The sequence below is a fragment of the Protomyctophum bolini genome (genome assembly GCF_963924005.1).
Source record: "Protomyctophum bolini genome assembly, chromosome: 15".
Taxonomy (NCBI): Eukaryota; Metazoa; Chordata; class Actinopteri; order Myctophiformes; family Myctophidae; genus Protomyctophum; species Protomyctophum bolini.
In genome coordinates this window covers 34,674,810-34,689,895 of record NC_137876.1, presented here as the reverse complement: position 1 = coordinate 34,689,895, position 15,086 = coordinate 34,674,810, and the positions used below count along the sequence as shown (strand labels likewise).

The window sequence follows — 15,086 nt, the reverse complement described above, 5'->3', positions numbered from 1 at the left end:
TATACCCGCCACTTCATGGCAAAAATGGAGTCCAACAACAGCTCGTATATTAACATTTAATGACAAAAACTGAATCTTGTTATAGCAGGGGGATGCTTTTTAGGGCAGTGGTTCCCAAACTTTTTCTTGTCAAGGACCCCCAAATTGACACTCACTAGCCCACGGACCCCCATTTGAAAAGAGGACCCCCATAACCATAAGAGAAGATTTTCACAGTTCTAGCAGTGATTTTCAATCATTTTCATTTCAAGGACCCACATTTGGACCTGAATTAGGCTACGGTCTATCTCTTACTTTGCTACCAGTAACCAGACTACATGCCACCCTGGGAGTTTCACCCATGAATATATCATATAATGCACAATACACTTGAATACTGTTAAGGAAATAATATATGTCCATCCGGAAGGTGAATGCATGTCCTAGAAGTTTATTCAGAAGCACAGCAAGAAGAACAGCAACATCTCTCATGCAATAGCAGGCTTAGCCTGTATCACTCAACATTCTCTCTCAGTACAACTCTCTCTCGTGGTCTCCATCCCCCCAGCTCTCCTGAGCTTCTCTGTATAGGTCAACTCTTATCTTGAGACAGGAACTACCTAGTGATACCTATTCAGGCCCAGCAGGGTGGCAGTGGCACCACCCCAGAATGGCTGGAACTACCTAGTGATACCTATTCAGGCCCAGCAGGGTGGCAGTGGCACCCCAGAAGGGCTGGAACTACCTATACCTATTCAGGCCCAGCAGGGTCTCATAACAAACAATAGGTGTGACATGGTCTTTTACATACAGCTTGATCAAAGGGTTGATTGGATAAGACAGGCTTTCAGGCCAAGCTAGGTGTCGTTGCTCACAGACACGACCAGACAGACTAGCATGGAACCATATACTATATAGATTTGACTGAGTCTTCATATTTCCCACAACAATACCCAGCCAAAGGTTTGAATAAAGAGAGCAGGGATGTGCGTTTCTAGTTTAAAAATAATTGTTTCATTTAATTCAAGGCAGAGTCAAATAATATATGAAGACTTCACTACAAGAAGGCCATGTTAGAAAATTAAAACATAGACGGCTCCCTATTAATTACTTGTGCAAGCAGAGTGTGCAAGTACTGCGATCGGCTGCGTATGTATGTCGGTGTATTACATCGGCCAATCAGGGACCAAGAACAGCGATCGGCTGGGTATGTATGTCGTATATTCCACCGGCCAATGAGGTAACACTGTTCTCGATGACGTAACTAAAGTACGTTTCAGAATTGGTAGAGGGTCAATAGCTCTCTGCTGCTGTCGTACCCAGACAGGACTACCAGCAGTGGTCTGCGCGCTCTGCTTGCGCAAAAGGCCATACATGGCCTACTTATGTGTGCAAAACGCAAGTTGGCAGCTTGACAGAGTGCATTCTTGTTAGCGTGGTGATGAGGGCGTTACGTTGCTAGGGGCGACCAGTGAAGCTCAACCCACTACATCACAATCCACAATGTTATTTTGTTTATAGTGACTATACTATACTACTAATACTAATGATTTTTATTTTGAAAATGTTCTGGAAGTGACTTTCCGTTTTGGAATGTTAAAGGACCACTTCACCACTTTTCAACCTATCTTCATATAATAGGTCCTCACTAATAATCATGATAAAATGGCACGATTTTTTTCTACTCCGTCTGTGTCTCATAGGAGGGTTGTGGGCAGTTTAGAAAGCGTCTTCCAGTGACATCATTAGGCAGATTTTTTTACAAAAATGTTTAGATTTTCATTATCGTGAGAACGATGGCTTCCATTTTCGGGACTAGAAAGCCTGCAGTTTCTATTAGCTTGTATTCCCCATCAATGATGTCACTGGAAGACCGTTTCTGAACTGCCCACATCCCTCCTATGAGACACAGACGAGTAGAAAAAAATTGCGCCATTTCTTCATGATTATTACTAGTGAAGACCTAGTATATGAAGATAGGTTGAAAAGTGGTCCTTTAAAGCATATCTTGTCAGTTTTGTAGCCTAATACAAATATTATTGGTCTTACATACCGGTACTATTTTGGCAAATAAAGTCTGACCCTTATTGTAATTTTGACCTCGTTGTTGCATGTGTTGTTTGGGGGGGTTAAAGAACATTCAAGGTAGAGAGATATTTTTTGGCTAAAACAAAAAGATTTTTGTTAGAAGGTTAAATCACTATATTCTGATATAATCGTTGCTAGAGAGTGTTTGTTCAATAACAGAAGTCTCCATGTCTCTCCAGCTCTTTAATAAACAAAAAATACATTTTCAGGTGACAACATTTCAGCCAATCAGCTATTTATGAGCATAATCTTTATAGTGTTCCAGTTCCATTTTGTCTGCTCATATCTTTGTGTCATCACTTACAATTCCACTTCTAAACACTATTTTGTCAATTTCGCCACAAGGGAACCAGAACCAATTATTGAGCACATAGCCACTGTTTTTGAGGGGTACAACCACTCCTATAGTCAGCTATGTGTGTGGCTGGGCTGGGTCTGTCCCTGTGTCCGAGCACGGAAATTGTGTTTGACACCAAGTGTCACTGTTGCACAGCCTAACACAGACACAGACACACACATGCCAGGGAGGAGGGCTTGTACAGTACAGTACAGTACAGTACAGTACAGTACAGTACAGTACAGTACAGTACAGTACAGTACAGTACAGTACAGTACAGTACAGTACAGTACAGTACCACTCACTTCAGACGGGTCTGATGTTTTCTTTCTTTAAAATTAAATATAGCCTAAAGACTCCCTTATGTTTCTTGTGTAAGCCTAGTTACATCGCTAAGACAACCTCTTCTTCAGAGATCAGCCTTTTATCTCAAATGTTTCATGCATGCACAAGGTAACTTGATATAAAATAACTATATCACACATCTTGCCACACAGGTTTGGTGTTTTTCTTTAGTTTATTTTGTATGTGGTGCCATTTTAGTGTTCTTTAATTGTATTTGTTACACATAATCTCTATTAATATGTTATTATTCAATGTAATGCACAATCTATGTAAAGCGCCTTGGATAAAGACGCTATATAAATCCACCATTTATTCATGTATTCATGTTGTATTTTCCAGTGGTGGAAAAAGTACTCACATTCTTCTTTGTGTCTTTAAGTAAAAGTAGCAGTACCAGTACTGCAGTGCATTCAAAATGTACTACTATCTGCAACAAAAAGTGGGACAAGAAAAAAGGACAACTTTATTAGAAAAAACTATTAAAGGAGTAAAACCAATAAAATAGTGCATAACAAGTTTAAAAACACATCAGCTTTGGAAATGCGATTCTGAACAGGTGGGTTTAAAATCTCCAAAGTAACTAGTAACTAAAGTTTTCAAATAATTGTAGTCGAGTAAATGTAAAATGTTTGGCTCCGAGATGTAAAGGAGTATAGTCTATTGGAAATTGGAAATATGTGTACTTAAGTACAGTACTTCAAGTAAATGTACTTCCACCACTGGTATTTTCAGACATGACAAAAACAAACAAACATTCCTATCACACAAAGATTTATAGTAACTCAGAGGACCCCTATACTCCTATGCCCCTGGCCCCTGGCCTGCACTACTGTAATATTACATGACATTTATTAATCTATGTTAATCTATGTTAATCTATGTTAATCTATGCTCTGTTTCCATTGTGGACCACAATGGAAACAAAACAAGTCCCCAGGACATTTTATCCTTATCCTTTTAGTCCACGTTTTGCTGTTTTGCTGTAGGCCTATACACATGTGTTTACATTTGAGTGTAGTCATTTATGAGATAGTCATGTTAAGCATGATATATAATATATATATGAATGAAATGAATATGAATAAAATGTTATCGCAGATATTTTCTGTCCCCTAGGGCTACATACTGTTTTAATGTTTAGGCAGTGCTGTTTTAAGCAACAAAGCAGGATAGCACAGTGACACGGACACTTTGGTATAACTTGCGTATATAAGTCTGGGTTGTGTTAGTGTAGTTACCTTGTCACTTGTAACTATGTCTGTGTGTGTGTGTGTGTGTGTGCGCGCGCGTGCGTGTATTATGAACCCTGCAGAGGCGCTGCAGTGCAGAATAGAAGTAGGCGTGGCGTCTTTCATCAGCCCTACGTTTTTTTTTTTTTTTTTTTATCACGAGAGTAGTGAATGTCGTAGCCGCCGCCAAGAAGAAGAAAATACAAGACGAGAAGAAACGCCAACATTTAAAGCTGGTAAGCATTGGAACGTAAACAAACGTCATATATTAGCGTCATCATGAGTCGTTTTTTTATCACCTGCGTTCGAATGAGCCACATTCATGCCATGCTGTTTTTTGAGGCCTTGGTAGGATAGGCAGGCTAACTGGCTAATGTTAGCCGATAAGGCCTTAACAGCACAGCCATTACCGTCGTCGCGTTACAAAGTAATGTGTGGCACGTCGAATCCTGTGACTACCAAAACGGACAGCTGTTCGTTCCACGGGTGTATGCCGCTTTGGCGCCTTGTAGATTTAAAAAGACGACAGATCAAACAAATGCAATTGGTTTTTTTTCCTCCTGGTGGTTAATGGTTATTGAAAGTTATGAAAATTACTGTCACGCTCTCGGCGATTTGGACATTTCGATAGTGGTTCAGAGGAGCATTCTTGTCTTGAGTTGATAAGGTCACCAGTTTGAATGTAACGTAGGTGGACGGTGGTGCGTGCGTGGGAGGAACTGCACGGAGAGCGCCGTTCTCTAAAATGGGGTGCGTTCACTTTCAAATGACGAAAAGAAGCATTACTTGCGTTCAGTGAATGACTGGGACACTAGACACCGCAGAGACAGTCTGTTTAAACTTAAGATTGAGAGATTTCGGGAATTATTGTTTACCGTAAGTTTGTTGTTCTACGTCGTTGTGTGTGTATGACGTTTGCAGTTGGAATGTTGAATAATCGTGCAATTGACTTGCCAGGTAATATAGGCCAATGCTCGTTGTGCAGGCCCCAGATCTCTACAAGTTAGTGATGTCTGACCAGCTATCACACTGCAGTGTACATTACAGTGTTCATTGATTGGGTTAATTGGTTTATGCAACCAAATAAGCGTCCATTTGGTTACATTCTATTATGTACATACTGAATTACAAATGATACAATTACCACAGTCTAGGGAAGTCAACGCCCCCAGGAGACATTTGCTTCACGCCTATAGAGAACGTGAATGGAACATTGCAATCAATAGATGTTGGGTAGCTGCAGCAGGACAAAAAACATGTCCAAAAAGTGAAAAAGTCTGAACACTGAATATAGGTCCTTATCATTTTCTATTACATTTCTGTACATGAATTGGATATTTCTCCTGTTACACTCGGAAGAACAATCATCTTGAGTCTCTTTTTCAACCCATTAGATTGAATGGCCCCATTTTGATTGCTGTTTTTATTTTTCACATTACATTATGAATCAAAGTTCATGGCATGAGTGTTCTGTCAAATGCTTGTGAAATGGTCCATTGTTATTAATCCTTGAAGAAGCAACCTTGCTCATTTGTTCACAAGTGCCCTACATTTTTATTTATTTAATTATGCTTATCGCCCTTCAGCCTCAGGAGCAGTGAAGTGTCTTCATGGCAGTTCGGAGAGGACACATTAGGTACTTGAAAGTGAGTATCAGATCCCTGTTACTTACAATAAACAACGTTACATATTATTTTTAAGATATGGTGTCTTGTATTTGAGTTCTCAACGGGCCTGAAAATTAACACCCGGCACTAACTGGGCCCTAACTGATCAGGCCCGGCCGGCCCTACTAATTAGCATAGATTTTAGGCTCGGCCCGGCCCTAAAGCTTTGGTTCTGGTTTGGGCAGAATTTGAAAACTCTACACAGAGTAAAAGTGAAACTCCAGTCAGCAATAAGGACAGAACTATTATTTTTATTATTTAAAAAAAGCTATATATATATATATATATATATATATATATATATATATATATATATATATATATATATAAAGCAAATCAGGAATTGCAGTTGTGAGTAGAGACGAGACAGAATTACTTGACTACCTACAGGAAGCTTTAATATACAAGATCTAAATATTTAATTCTTGTTTATCAAGGCAGGGTGACCATTGCCTCGGAAAGCCTCAGGTGTTTTTATTTCCAGGAAGAGGGTGACCATAACTAAGTGGGTAGAGCAAGGGTGCCCAAAAGGTAGACGACATGACATGCCCGTAAAAAAGTATAATAATTTTTTTTCAGCCTGGGCCTGTCAGCTCAGATCCACAATGCAATACCTTTTTATGTTTTCAAGACATGTTGCACATGTCAGTCAGCAGTGTATCACTTGGTATTTTAATGTTGACCCACTTCAGTTCTCACATGGAGTACCGAACAACGGATAAAACAATCTCCATCGACTGACTATTCAGATCATAGCTTTTCAGGGTACAGACTGATTCTCTGTAATGAATTTTTTGAATTGATTTCATATACATTTTCTTCAAAGGAAGGCATCGAGGGTGATCAGAGATCCCCTCCCACAGACTTTTTTCCCACCAACATGGCCCATGTTTACTTGTTTTTAATACAGGACTCATTCATCCTCTTAGGCCCATCTGTCTTACCCCACCGGAATACCCAATCACAGCCATTCCATTGCATGAATGGAGTTCTGTCAGGTTCACCACACGACTAGTTCCCCATTCAGTCCTGATCCCATTTCAGCCACTGGCAACTATGTCCACTAGAACACACAAACAGAGGAAACAATCAAGAAAAAGCTATCATAAGACTGAGTGATACATCCGAGGCCCTTTCAGATAGTGTACATAAGCACATTGAAATATGACCTAGATTATATTTATTTCAGTGTTTTTATTAAGACTAAAACGGCTGTGCTCTATTGACATTTATGGGACATAATTGTTTGTCATCACTGTTAGTGTTACACTAATGACAAATATCTTTGAGTATCAGATTGGCTTTATGCAAATCACTAAAAGAAATCCAGCCTAAAATAGTCAACTACTGTATGTTCCAATCTGCAAATTAGGTTCTCACTTGTACTCCCATGGTATGCATAGTATAACTTGGGGATTGTCGTTTTTGTACTGATGTGCTTTCTCACTGCTCTGAGAATAGCAAAGTATGTTACTTTGTACTATTGGTGGAATGAAGAAAACATTTTGAATGTAGTTCATGTTTGCCCATAGGGACATGCCTGCTATGTTAATGCACTTATGCTTTGGTTTCCATATTCAGCGCTGTCCTTTAAAGTAGTGTTAAAGGGTTAGCTGAGGTGACTGACTGGGACAACGAGGTCAGCAACGTGTGTAATTGACAGACGGGCTATGAAGTGCAGCAATGTGTTCTTCTTGACTTGGTCAAGTTGATCATAGTGTACTGTAGACAGCTGCAATTCGAATTTGGCTGAGTTGAGTGTTGGCAAGTAATGTATTAAACTGAGTGGATTTTGAGTCCAGCCACCTTTCGACTGAGTTAAGTTTGCAGTGTTTTTGTATCATTGGTGCTAGTAGTAAATGTGTGTAATCTAGGAGGCCACTTTCTGGGATGATTATAATAATTTGATTATTCTAATGTTCTTATAATCATTTATGATTATTCTAATGTTCTCATGAACACTGAGCAAATTCTGCACCCAACTAGTGAACAGTTGCTATGACTACCACTAACTGTGCTCCCACTCGTCCATGTGCAGGAGGTGTATGACATGTCTAACGGTTACGAAGACCACATGGGAGGGGACGAGGGGAAAGATGCCAAGACCAACTTGATAGTGAACTACTTGCCTCAGAGCATGACACAGGATGAGCTGCGGAGTCTCTTCAGTAGCATTGGTGAGGTGGAATCGGCCAAGCTCATTCGGGACAAAGTCGCAGGTATTGCTTACTCAACATCCCATGGTATGCTTTGCTGCACAGTTCAAAGCTTAGAACTCAGACATACTCAGACAGGTGTTCATTATCACAGTAGGTTTTGAATGTCAGGGGACTTAAGATCAGACACCATGGCTACAACACAGTTGGGGGTCCAACACTGTGCCCAACCTCTGAAAACCTTCGTTCGGTTACTTGTGGACTTTGTATCTGGTCCACTGTTACCTAATAATATTGACACGTTGCGTTTGGCATCATCAGTTGTAATTTTCTTAATTGTTTTGGCTACACATGTTCAATGTTGGCTTAAATTGTCATGATATATACAGGCCAGCTCTCTTTCTGGCTCCTGCAGCCATAGTGTCTTCATTGGAAATGCCACATTTATTTTCATTTTTGGGTTATTTGTTTTGTCAAAACTCTTATTGCATTCACCACCCCCACAGGCTGCTGTTGTATTTATTCCAACAAATACGATCTTCTTTAATTGAAGTCCTCCTTTGTTTTGTTTGTACCGACTAGCATGAAATGTGTAGATTTGCTTTGTTTGAATTATTTATTTATTCAGTATGCAGTTTTTTGTTTTTATTTTGTTTTTTGTTTTAACTATACAACTTTTTTTTGTTATTTTATTGTTTTCCTTTTTTTTCTCTAGGCCACAGTTTAGGGTACGGATTTGTTAACTATCTTAACCCTAGTGATGCAGACAGAGCTATCAATACACTGAATGGACTAAGGCTACAGTCCAAAACTATCAAGGTAACGTGCAATAAGGTGTTCTATTGTCAACCCAACGATGTCATGTCATGTAACTCCTGTGGCTCCTGTGCCGTGCGCTACCTAGCTAGTACATGTCAACCCAAGGAAATGGTACTGCTTTGATAGCTCGCCTACTGCCTTATTTAACAATAACAAAGTCTACAGAATTTTACTTAACATTTTATTTCAATTTTGTTTTGATTCTTTGTTTCATTCTTTCAGAATTCATTTTATTCATTATGAATTTGTTTGCTATGATTTTCCTATGTACTTTTGAGCATACTCATTTTGCACAGACCATGCCCTGGCATCTAGACCAGCTCGATCAGGGATTCACAGACGGATCTGCCTTTTGTTGTTTTCTCCTTTTTATCATCACATTTATGTAGGCTTAAAAGTATTTAAAAAAATGCTTGCTGTAAACAAAAACTATCCACTGGATGATAGTAACATGATAGTAACATAAATGCTAAAAGCAACAACAAACTTAGACCAGTTGCCCCTTTATTAAAAAATAAAATAATAATAAAGTGATTTCGGGGCTTGTGATAAATGTAAGTCATAACAATAAGCTGTTTTCCTTATTGTGCGTGTAATTAAGTGGTGTACTGAGGCTTGTGTTGCTTCCTGTTGCCAGGTGTCCTATGCACGGCCCAGCTCGGACACAATAAAGGACGCCAACCTGTATATCAGTGGCCTGCCTAAATCCATGACCCAGAAAGATGTTGAAGACATGTTTGCCCGCTACGGACGTATAATAAACTCCCGCGTGCTTGTCGACCAGGCTTCGGGTAAGACAGCAGGGCCGGAGAATGAAGAAGGTATTGCTGTCTTATATGCACCGTACTGTCAGATCATTTCTCAATGTAGAAACAAGGGTTCCACTAGGATACCAGCTCGTCTATGAAATGTCTCTTCTGTCTTACTTTTGTCTGCCTGCCTGGTTTGACTATTTGTGGAATGTTTAGGAACTTATATTTGATTTCACATGATTTAGAAAATATATTTCCCGTGTGCAATTTTTGAGTCAAACTTTGTGTGCTACTGTTACTGTGCACCGCTAGATTTATTTTGTCATCATTATGCATATCCAAACCTTTTGAAGGATAAAACATTAAAGAGCTTGTAGTTGAATAGTCAACATCCCTTCCATCACATATTGCCTCCTCTCACTCAGGTCTGTCCCGTGGGGTGGCATTTATCCGCTTCGACAAGCGAGCTGAAGCAGAAGATGCCATCAAAGACCTGAATGGTCAGAAGCCTCCTGGAGCCTCTGAGCCTATCACAGTTAAATTTGCAGCTAACCCAAACCAGGCAAAGAGCACTCAAATCATCTCCCAACTGTACCACAACCAGTCTCGCCGCTTTGGAGGACCTTTGCACCACCAGCAACAGAGGTTCCGGTAAGGAAAATTACGACACGTGTTCAAAGACTGCATAGAGCATTATAAGATGACATCATCTTGGATCAGACAGCCTTTCTGCACTAGAGCCTAAGAGCCCTATTTTTGTCAGTGCCTTATCCCTAAACTGCTTTGCCCCCTTTTTTATTTATCATTTTGAAAAACATTTTAAAATTGTTCAACTAGCCGATTTACATAGACAAAGTTTAAGTTAAGTTTGTAATATTCAGATGCTATAATATCTGCAATCTTGCCCATGTCTCCTTATTTCCAGATTTTCCCCCATGAGTGTTGATCACATGGGTGGCATGGGTGGGGTGAGTGTGCCAGGAAACTCCACCTCAGGCTGGTGCATCTTCATCTACAACCTGGGCCAGGATGCTGACGAGGGCATACTCTGGCAGATGTTTGGGCCCTTTGGTGCAGTCACCAATGTCAAGGTGATCCGAGACTTCAACACCAACAAGTGCAAGGGCTTTGGCTTCGTTACCATGACGAACTACGAAGAGGCGGCCATGGCCATCGCCAGCCTCAACGGCTACCGACTTGGAGACAAGATCCTGCAAGTGTCCTTCAAGACCACCAAGGGTCACAAATAGAGAGATAGAGTTGGACAACTTTGGATGAGCAGGAGAGAGATGGACACAATGACAACCATGCGCCGACTTTCATTGCAGACAATAGAGGTATAAGTTGGCAAAGTTTGGCATAGCAAATTGGTTTTTAGTGTATTCTCACTCAAAGTGGAATTAACTCTTTGCATCTTTGTACTTGTCTAAAAAGTGCGTTTGTAGGTGCAGTTTTTTTTTCCTTCTCATTTTCATTTATTTTCTTGTCTTTTCTTTTTCTTACTACTCATACTTGGGAATGCTCTGAATATAGTTGTAATTATGGGGCGGGGTGACCAATTTCATACTTTAAGAACGAATTTTCCTGTAAAGCTGTAGAATATTGTCCTTATGTGCTGCATTTGAAATAGTCATTATAGGGACCAGATGTGGGATGAAGGCCTGTACGTGCCCTGAGATAGGCTTTCGCCAGTGTGCTGGAAGTGGACAATAAGTTACTAGATGGGAAAGCGTTGCACACCTCTTCCCATTTGCCAGACATTTCATAGTTTCTTTGTGATGTGTCTGTTTACTGAAAAAAAATATCACAAGAGACGAGTGTTTTGCTTGGAGGCATTGGTCAATATTTCCTTTTGTTCTTTTAATTTGAGATTACAGTGCTGTGTCCTGGACTCTGGACCCTATGTAGAAATAGATGCCTTAATTTATCAGAAAAACCCACCACCCTGCTCACAATGGCTCATGTCAATCCAACTAGCAAAAGCACTTTTAACCAATCTGTTTTAGGCTATTAAGAATATCGGTCTTTTTCAATGTTATCTTATGTTGTTGCCTCCCTCGCCTGGTGGCGCAGGATTTTAAACATGGCCAGCTTATGAGTGGAAATGTGTTTTTGTTGTTTCGTAATCAATGTGGAGGGGTCTTTTTTTAAATACAGTATAAATGAACCGTATCTCAAAAATGAGTCCTGTGACAAAGCATACCCCAAGTTAAATATTACGGAAGATGGACCAAAGACATGGGGAAAAAATATTTTCTGCCTGGATGTGTCAGACCGTGAACATTTTGAGAAGCTAAATTTTCACCCCTTTTTGAGATTCTCCCCCCCCCCCCCTTTAACAGTTACTAAAATTTACCGCTAAGAACATGACGACTGGCTCTTTTTCTTACTTTCTTTTTGAAAACTTATTTTAGTTTGAAACTTTTTTTTTTCTCAACCTTTTTCTGCAGGTGTAGAATCTAATCATTTAAGACGTGAGTGCTCATCTGAAGTTCAAGGAGAATTAATGGCCTTTAACATTATTTTTTTTTCTCTTAGGTTTGCTTTATTTTCTTCTGTTTTGATTGTTTCACTTTGAAAATACAACCATTAAATTTTATTTTGTTTTGCTGAAAGTTTTGTTTGGTTTGTTTTTTTTGTTTTTTTTAAAATTTACATAGAGTTCATTAGCATTTTTGTTTAACTGTAGTGACTGATGCACTATGCATTTTTATGGACACTACCCATCATACTGTCGTTGCCGAAGTGGGTCTCTGAGTCAATGATTTGGATTCAGTGGGTGATCAGTATCCTAATTGGTTGCGCCTTTGTTTTCTTCAAAACACCCAGCCTAAGTCAAGGAAAGGCTTTATGCTGTCGGCACTGAATGGCTAGAGAACTTTATGATGTAAGTGGGGGAAAGATGGTGTCCTCCCCTGTAGTTAAGATGGGGAGAGTGTCATCCCTTTGTGGTCAGGCCAGTGAGTAGTAATTGGTACATAAATGAGCAGGCGGGAGAATTTATGTTTCAGTATGGATAATAGTTGCTGCTGTTAACCATTCCAACCAACAGCCAAGCCTGCAAAGTGACTTTTAGCTGTCCTGACATCTGAATAAAAGTGTATGTTGAAATACTTAACTAGAGGGGGAGGAAACGGCTTTGGAGAGTTGAGGTAAGCCTAAGGTCAGATCGATGCTAAATATAAGCCACAGTAGTAGTAGTTTCTTTCATGTTATTTCTCAGAAGCGCCGTGTTAAAATGCTTGAAGGTATTTTCACTCTTGTTTCCTTTAGACCCACAGTTCAACAGTATTTCTATGAATACTATCGGCACTTTTATGTATGCCCTTGTTTTAAGCATGTTATCGGTAAAATACTGAGGAGCTATGTGGTCATTAATGGACAACCCTAAGCAATTTAAGATTAATGGTATTTAAATATCTGTCTTATAGTAATTCATGTTCTGACCCCTCTGCTGTGGTCATTCTGTAGCTCCTGAAGTTTAGTATTCATGTAATGTACCGGTAACCTTAAAGCAGAGGATTTCAAATTACTATTAGTTTGAAATGAATATAATGGATCATTTTCACACCACATATCTTTGTGCAATACTATGTGAGCTTGCTCAGAGCAGGTAAAGATCTGTTCAAATCGATTTGTCTTGGCCATTACCTGTTTTATTTGTTATTCTGAGATCAGTTCTTAATATGGCGTGTTAGAATTTTCTCAGATTAGTATCATAAAAGAAGGCAACATTTGTTTTAAGGCCGGTTGGGGTCTTGGTATCCAAGGTACATTTCAGTTATTTTTTTTATTTTGCCTTAGTGTTGGAAAGGCTCTGAGTACTTGACGGCAGCAAGCATAGCATAATTTATTTTTACTGTGATACTTATATATACACGTACGCATTATATTTGAGTGTTTGTTCCTCTGAAAGTTTTTACAACATGGGTTATTGATTTTAACTTTTGACACCTCAAGGCAACAGTTTTTAACATTTGAAAAATTGAGTTTAAAATTGTTTCTGATTTGAGAAAAACAATGTTTTATTCAGTGTAGTTTTGTTTGAACTTTGAAGGATCACTATAAAACAAGATGGACAGCCCAAAGGTGCACACAAGCACTTCTATATTCTATGAGGTCTTTGAGATTTAAACTGGGTTTATTTATTGGTTTTCATAATGCTTACAAATTTTCTACATGCCAAAAATGGGACTATTTAATTATATATATACCGAAATATGTTCATGTGACTATTCACTAGTCACCTAATTGTATTTGATGTGTGCCGTTATTGTGCTATCCTTTAATTCATACTCATTTAAATGTACTAATTTCATTTTGTATTTATTAATACCTGTTCATTTCAGTTTACTGGCGGCTGATGAGTTCCAAAATTGTGGACTGGAGAGAAACATTTTTTTAATGACAATGGTAAACATTATTGTCCCCTGTAACCTGACAAACAAACAAACAAACAATAAAAAACTGGAAGCAATAATTGGAGTGGATTGTAGTACTCTTCTCTAAATAAGAGAAAATGGAAGGATATTGTTTTGGAACTGCCTTGCCTTGAACCTGCTATATAGGATTTTATACCATGTGCCTTGTTTCCTGTTGGGTTTATGCATTCTCCTGTACAGTATAGAATTCCCCTTGATGGTGATATTGAGCAGTACTGTCTCCATATACAGCTCCATCTCAATGAATTAGAATATTAGTCAAAGTTCATTTTCTTCCGTAATATAGTGTTTAGAACCTTGTTTTTCTTGATTATGGCATACAGCTCATGAAAATAAAAAAATCCTATCAATGAATTATAATATTTTACGATATGTCCACCATCTGAAAAGTAATAATGTATGCAGTTAATACTTGGTCTGGGCTACTTTTGAACAAATTATTTCATCAATGGGTTGTGGCATGGAGGTGATCAGCCTGTGGCACTGTTGTAGTGTTATGGAAGCCCAGGTTTGCTTTGATAACAGCCGTAAATTCATTTGTATTGTTCAGTCTCATGTCTCACACCTTCCTCTTGACAATACAATGTAGATTCTCTGGGGTTCAGGTCAGGCCAGTTGGATGGTCAGTTAAGCACAGTAATACCATGGTCAGTACACCAGTTACTAGTAGTTTTGGCTCTGGACAGGTGCCAAATCGAGCTGAAAATTAGCATCTCCATGAAGCACGTCAACATACTGAAGCACAATGTACTTTAAAAAGTTGGTTGTGTTCAAACCATTAAGTTTTCACTGTCAGTGGATCAACACCAGTCTCAACACAACCGTCTATTATGATATTTTACAGCACTGTATGCCTAAGTACATTGACAAGCTTTATGTTGATGCTGATTTTCCTTTTCCAGCAGCACTTGGCACCTGCTCACAGAGCCAAAACTACACGGTGATGATTTAGGCCATGTTATCGGCATGGTGTTGGTCCACTGACAGTGAAAACGTAACAATGGTTTCAACACAGCCATCTTTTTAGAGTACATTGTGCTTCAGCTCGATTTGGCACCTGCCCACAGAGCCAAAACTACTAGTAATTGGTGCACTGACCATGGTATTACTGTGCTTAACTGACCAGCCAACTGGCCTGACCTGAACCCCACAGAGAATCTATGTTGTATTGTCAAGAGGAAGGTTTGAGACATAAGACTGAACAATTCAAATTAATTTACGGCTGTTATCAAACAAAGCTGGACTTCCATAACACCTCAACAGTGACACAGG

The 15,086-nt window shown here is 39.3% G+C and overlaps 1 protein-coding gene across 4 annotated transcripts; it reads left to right on the top strand.

Annotated features, from left to right (window-relative positions):
* The first annotated feature begins 4,115 nt into the window (after window positions 1-4,115).
* Window positions 4,116-13,852, top strand: elavl1a (ELAV like RNA binding protein 1a). Of its 4 annotated transcripts, none has more exons than XM_080784435.1 (7): window positions 4,116-4,214; window positions 5,565-5,624; window positions 7,684-7,864; window positions 8,517-8,620; window positions 9,258-9,411; window positions 9,798-10,023; window positions 10,298-13,852. In XM_080784435.1, exons 2-7 carry the CDS (start codon window positions 5,589-5,591, stop codon window positions 10,620-10,622), a joined length of 1,026 nt encoding a protein of 341 aa, XP_080640561.1. In that variant the 5' UTR covers window positions 4,116-4,214; window positions 5,565-5,588; the 3' UTR covers window positions 10,623-13,852. The 4 variants fall into 4 exon arrangements, with proteins under 4 accessions (XP_080640561.1, XP_080640558.1, XP_080640560.1 ...); XM_080784432.1 differs by having other exon boundaries at window positions 9,258-9,441; XM_080784434.1 differs by lacking the exon at window positions 4,116-4,214 and adding an exon at window positions 4,656-4,728 and having other exon boundaries at window positions 9,258-9,441.
* The last annotated feature ends 1,234 nt before the right edge of the window (window positions 13,853-15,086 follow it).

Coding starts and splice junctions, on each gene's coding strand:
- elavl1a (XM_080784432.1), top strand. CDS start 5,589: ATGGCAGTTCGGAGAGGACACATTAGGTACTTGAAA. Junction 7,865..8,516: donor CATTCGGGACAAAGTCGCAG/GTATTGCTTACT, acceptor TTTTTTCTCTAG/GCCACAGTTTAGGGTACGGA. Junction 10,024..10,297: donor CACCAGCAACAGAGGTTCCG/GTAAGGAAAATT, acceptor CCTTATTTCCAG/ATTTTCCCCCATGAGTGTTG.